Source organism: Monopterus albus, unplaced genomic scaffold (assembly GCF_001952655.1).
Source record: "Monopterus albus unplaced genomic scaffold, M_albus_1.0 scaffold258.1, whole genome shotgun sequence".
Classification (NCBI taxonomy): Eukaryota; Metazoa; Chordata; class Actinopteri; order Synbranchiformes; family Synbranchidae; genus Monopterus; species Monopterus albus.
This window is the reverse complement of record NW_018128138.1, coordinates 154027-159100: the sequence shown is the minus strand read 5'-3', so window position 1 is coordinate 159100 and position 5074 is coordinate 154027. Positions and strand designations below refer to the sequence as shown.

Sequence of the window (5074 nt, the reverse complement as noted above, 5' to 3'; positions counted from 1 at the left end):
AAATGCTTTTATTGATGATTTAGAACAGAATTGATCAGCACATTTTATTCTTCTCCTTGGATCAAAGTGTATCAATGGACAGGAAGCTGTGATGTCATTAACTGTATGCATCTTTTTCAGTCTGCGATTGGCCGGAGGGTGCAGCCAGTGGGAGCTCAAGGGTCAATGCAGGCTCTGCCCCAGACTCACCTAGAGCAAGACAGAGTTATAACTCTTAACTAGAGCTGTTTCTGCTCCTGCAGGGTGATGTGATGATAACGTTGCTTTTTGGAACCTGCTCTGTTTCTTTTAACAGTGGTTTTGCTATCATTACTTTAATTGTAGAGATTCAGGAAAACAAAAGGTTAGCTTCTGAGAGAGTTCAGAATAAATGTAATGTCATGCTTCTCTGAGTCAGAAGGAAAGCAAAGATTAGGCCTGGGTAGGTAGCCTCAGCCTGCAGCCCAAGCCTAATCTTTGACTCAGAGAAGCACGACAAACCATTTGACTGACATTACATTTATTCTGAACTCTTTCAGAGGCTAAACCCTTGCCCCGGTAACAACTTCTTGTTCCCTGAATGTGTACCACAGAGAAGGTGATACGGGAAATGCAGATTAAAATAAAGTGAGCTTATCCTTGAAGTGGTCTGAAGCACAGTCAAGTGAACTGGTAGACTGAAGTGGAGTAGACAGAGTAGAACAGTTGAGTCCAGTAGAGTGGACTTTTTTGATTTAGTGGGATATAAGACTGCAGTGTTTATGTATAAAGCCAGGAGCAATTTATTACCTGGTGGAATTCAAAAACTATTTAATGAAAGGGAAGGGGGATACAATTTAAGGGGTCAGTTAAATTTAAAAATTCATGCTATACGTACAACCAAAAAAAGATTCTGTATTTCTATAAGTGGGGTAAAACTATGGAATAATTTAAGTGTGGACATAAAAAATAGTAATAGAATTGATGAGTTTAAACATAAATATAAAGGTATGTGTCAATCAAGATATATGCAAGAACAGGTTTAATGATTAATTAGATGGAACATTGTGGGTGTGGTGTATATTTTGTAACCATTCTTTAATACATCACTGGTGTGATGTAAGAATGTTAACACTGTTATATTCTTTTTTTTAGTATAATATGTGTGACTGTAGAAATGAATCATTTATTGCTTGCAAACCAATGATGGTAAGATAATGTCATGGGGTAGGACTGGATAAGTCTGACTTCTTCCTACTCCATTCAAGCATGTACTAGGTATAAGCACATTGATATTGGATTATGTGTAAAAATGTGTGTTGTTATATCAACTTTTTTTTATATGCTTGAAAGAATAAATCAAATCAAATCAAATCGATCAAAACCTGACCGTCGTCAGGAACCTGTGCCATAAAGACAGCAGGAGGACACCAAAGACTTGACCCTAGTTTTAAAAATCAGAAAAGCTTGATGAGACATTTGTGTGTTCAACGGCAACCTTTGTTTTTGTCTGTGCTGAACAACTATGACAATAATAAAGATTCACTGTTGGTCTCATCCATCAAAATGCCTGAAAACTCCAGGGTACGTAAACAGCTGACAGAAATGGTCAACTACAGGAAATCACTGATCATTACTGTTGTGTGTGTGCAGGTGTGAACAGCAGTGTGAGGTTTTACTGTGAAGCAAAGAACACCAGAGGAATCTCTGTGTCCAGGACTGGTACAGTCCACATTAAAGGTGAGTTAATGGTCCTGCCCGAAGCTTGTCTGAAGGCCTGTTCCTGACCAAGTACCTTCTCCTTCAAGCAACACGCCTGCAAAATAACCCAGCTGTTATAGCCACTCCACGTTAAATCACACGGTTTTTACCAGCAGTCTGGCTTCTACCGACATTGTGTGTCAGCGAGGAGTTTAGTCTCCAGTGTGTCTGTAGAAGATCATCACAGTGACTCTGCTGCTCTGCTTCAGAACAAACACTAGGGTCTGCCAACCTCTCCAGCCAGAGTCTTCCACAGTATTCATGTCTGAGGTACCCACTGTCACTAAAACCACACTTTATGCCTCATTCACATCCGAGTTTCTAATTAGCCAGTTTCCCACGTCCTCTTACAACTGGGCAACTAAAGCCAACCAACATGGACGTGTCACATCACGTCCTTCAGTGTCAGAAGCTCACACTGAGCTAGCACGGTGTTTTATTGTCGGTGCACAGTCTGGAGCTGTCACTCACATGTTCACATCAGCTGCAGCATCACTGTGAGATTATCGTGTACCTGAGACAGACACCTGGAGGAGGCGAGATGGTCTTTTGTTGTGACGTTCAGTGTTTTTCATTGCTGTTTTCTTTCTTCAGTTTTTTGTCGAAGGACTGCAACTCCTCCTCTGGGTGTGGGTTTCTGGTTCAGACCTTGGCAGTCTCTCCTGATCTGGATCTCATTATTCTTGGTTGTCCTCTCTGTCTCAGTGTTGCCGTCAGCTCCAGTTGGACTGCAGGTCCTGAGGATGGTGGACAACAATGTGACCTTGTCATGGAAACCCGGATTCACAGGTCACTCTGAACTGTCCACCTGCATTGTCCAGGTAAGATGCACACACGTTTGTACAGGTATGTCACTGACATAATGCATGCTCTGGCCCCCCACCCTGACCATAACCACCTCAAATACATGTCTTCCTCTAACTCAATGAAATGTCCTCACTTCCACGGTATAAACTTGCACTGCTCCTTATAAAGATACACACACGCAGTCAGACAGACTGAAAACTGTTCAACATAAAAATAAATGTATACGTAAACTTGTCCTCTCCCATTTCCTCCACCTTCTCTCCACCGTCTCTCCACCTTCTCCTCCTCAGGTGGGGAGACGGTCAGTCCGGAAGTTGGACCTCCCTCAGCAGGAGGTTCGGGTTCCTCCTCACCTGCAGGTTCTGTCAGGTCTGAGGAGTCACTCAAACTACAGTGTGAGGGTCTCCTGTGTGAATGAGGTGGGGGTGTCTCCTTTCTCCCCGTGGCTGCACTTCCAGACTCCTGAGTCAGGTGAGATGCTGCTAAAACACCCAGAGCAGGTGAGAAAATAACATGTTAGTTTCAGCCTCCCTGTGATGAATACCACCACTTTACTGAGGGTCACTGAGTGATCATCACTTCAAAGACAGAAAAATTAATTTTAACAAGACACGCCTTTACAACCGATGAACAACAAAACCGAAGCCGAACTGGTCCAGGTCTTAAAACCAAAGTTAGACTCAGTTGCTCTGCAACACCAGGACCACAACACGGAGGACCTGACGGGTATGATGTTCCACTTCAGTGTTTAGTCAAAGCATCTGGACACAAACGGAGTACAGGCCCCTGGACAATTTTATATTTAACATCAGTATTACTCAGTGTTTTTAAAATAATCCCACAATGTAACACATTCATAAATTATGAAGCCAGTGTAATCTAGAAAAGATCATTTCTGGAGAAATTGCACTGGGAGAGCTGAAACGCTGCCGAAAAGACACCAATTGCTGAGAAGTTGCTGAATATGGAAATGTTAGTGCATTTCAGGATGAAAGTGGAGCGAAACAAAAAAGAAGCTGACTGAAAGAAAATTGCAAAAGTTAAAAGAAAGAAAACAAAGAAAGTTGGAAGAAAGGAGGTAGGAAGTATGGAGGGAAATAAGGATCAGAGGGATTGAAGGAGGGAGGAATGAAAACATTCTTCTAAAAAGGTCAATGTATCTATTAATGTTAGAAGTATTAGTACTGTTAGAAACACTGGTAATGAGAGTAGAGCTAATGACCAGGTACTGATAGGGACAGTAGTATCAGGGGAGGACATGTGTCATGGATTAGAAGAGACTTGGTTTCCACTGATCGATCAATCAAATTTTATTTGTATAGCACCAAATCACTGATACGACAGACTGCGTGTCAATAAACGGAGAGAGAGAGCGTAGAGGACAGACGGGCGATCGACAGCAGCAGGCACATCGCTATGTCTCATCCTTAAGCGACAATCCAGCCGAACATGAAAAAAAACTTGGCCTCACAAAAAGGGCTACCGAAGGAAGGTTATTAGTCATATTGAAAAAAATAACCTCACCGTTTTTCCTCTATGTTTATGTTTATGAAAGTTCCTGACTACTTCTTCAACACCGCGTTGTTGCTGCCGCGTATTGTCCTGAACATACATGTAACTGCAGGGTAATTTCTCAGTGCTGGGTTTTGGTATAGACAAAATGTGTGTAAACGGGGTGTGAGCACTAAATGGAAACCTGACTATTTTTTGTCCTCACTGTTTACATGTGTTAGTCAGAATATTAGGAACCCCTCTGAATATAATGTAGTCCAGTTCAACAGCATCACTGACAACCGGCACAATGTTATGAACAAACACCACTGAACAGCGACGGCAGGTTGACTGTAAGAGAGCAGGTGGATTGGACTGTGTTAGACTGCATAGGTGTCACTAATAAGATGACATTCGGTTGTGGTGTTGACCCCTCAGCTGTGAACCGCTTAGCAGAGAGGAGCTGCTGCTTTCTGTCTTTTCCGAGCAGCTCTCAGGCTGTTGTTGTTGTTGTTGTTTTGTGTGTGTGTGTGTGTGTGTGTGTTGGTGGTCCAGCTGGATCTTGTCCAGTAGATTCCAGGCCTCTCTGTACAATCAGCTTTTGTCTGTGGCCTCAATCTGTATGACAGGCCTGTGCAGCAGCCTGTGGACTGTGCAGCGCCCCCTGCAGGCTGCTGACTTCAAGTGGTTTGTCTGTTTTTAAAGTCAGCTGTTCAGCATGTCCTGTTGTACTGCAACATGGCCTGCTTCAGCAGTTTCAGAGAAACTTCAGTCTGTATCATTAACTCAGAATGTGTTTGAGGATCAGAATCTCTGTTCAAGCAGCTCACCGTCAAAGCCTGCACAGACTGACTGGCAGTATCTCTGATAGGACTAATAGCATCTCTTCTGACTCGTCATGTGTTCAGCGGACCAACCTCTGCCTCTTACAGGTGATTTACAGTCGCACAGTTTAAACGTAACCAGCTGAGGAGCTCTTCCATCCGTCAGTCTGTTGTTTGTGCTGCTGCAGCCCTGACCTCAGAACATGAAGTGTCCTGAATGTCTGGTGTGATTA

General features: G+C 43.1%; 1 protein-coding gene across 3 annotated transcripts in view; it reads left to right on the top strand.

Moving 5' to 3' along the window:
* The window catches only part of tyro3 (TYRO3 protein tyrosine kinase), a 23360-nt gene that overhangs the window by 7806 nt on the left and 10480 nt on the right, over window positions 1-5074 (top strand). For all 3 annotated transcript variants that reach the window (XM_020621335.1, XM_020621334.1, XM_020621336.1), the window contains 3 exons: window positions 1612-1698; window positions 2425-2540; window positions 2817-2997. In XM_020621335.1, coding sequence (XP_020476991.1) covers window positions 1612-1698; window positions 2425-2540; window positions 2817-2997 — 384 coding nt within the window. The remainder of the gene's footprint in view (window positions 1-1611; window positions 1699-2424; window positions 2541-2816; window positions 2998-5074) is intronic.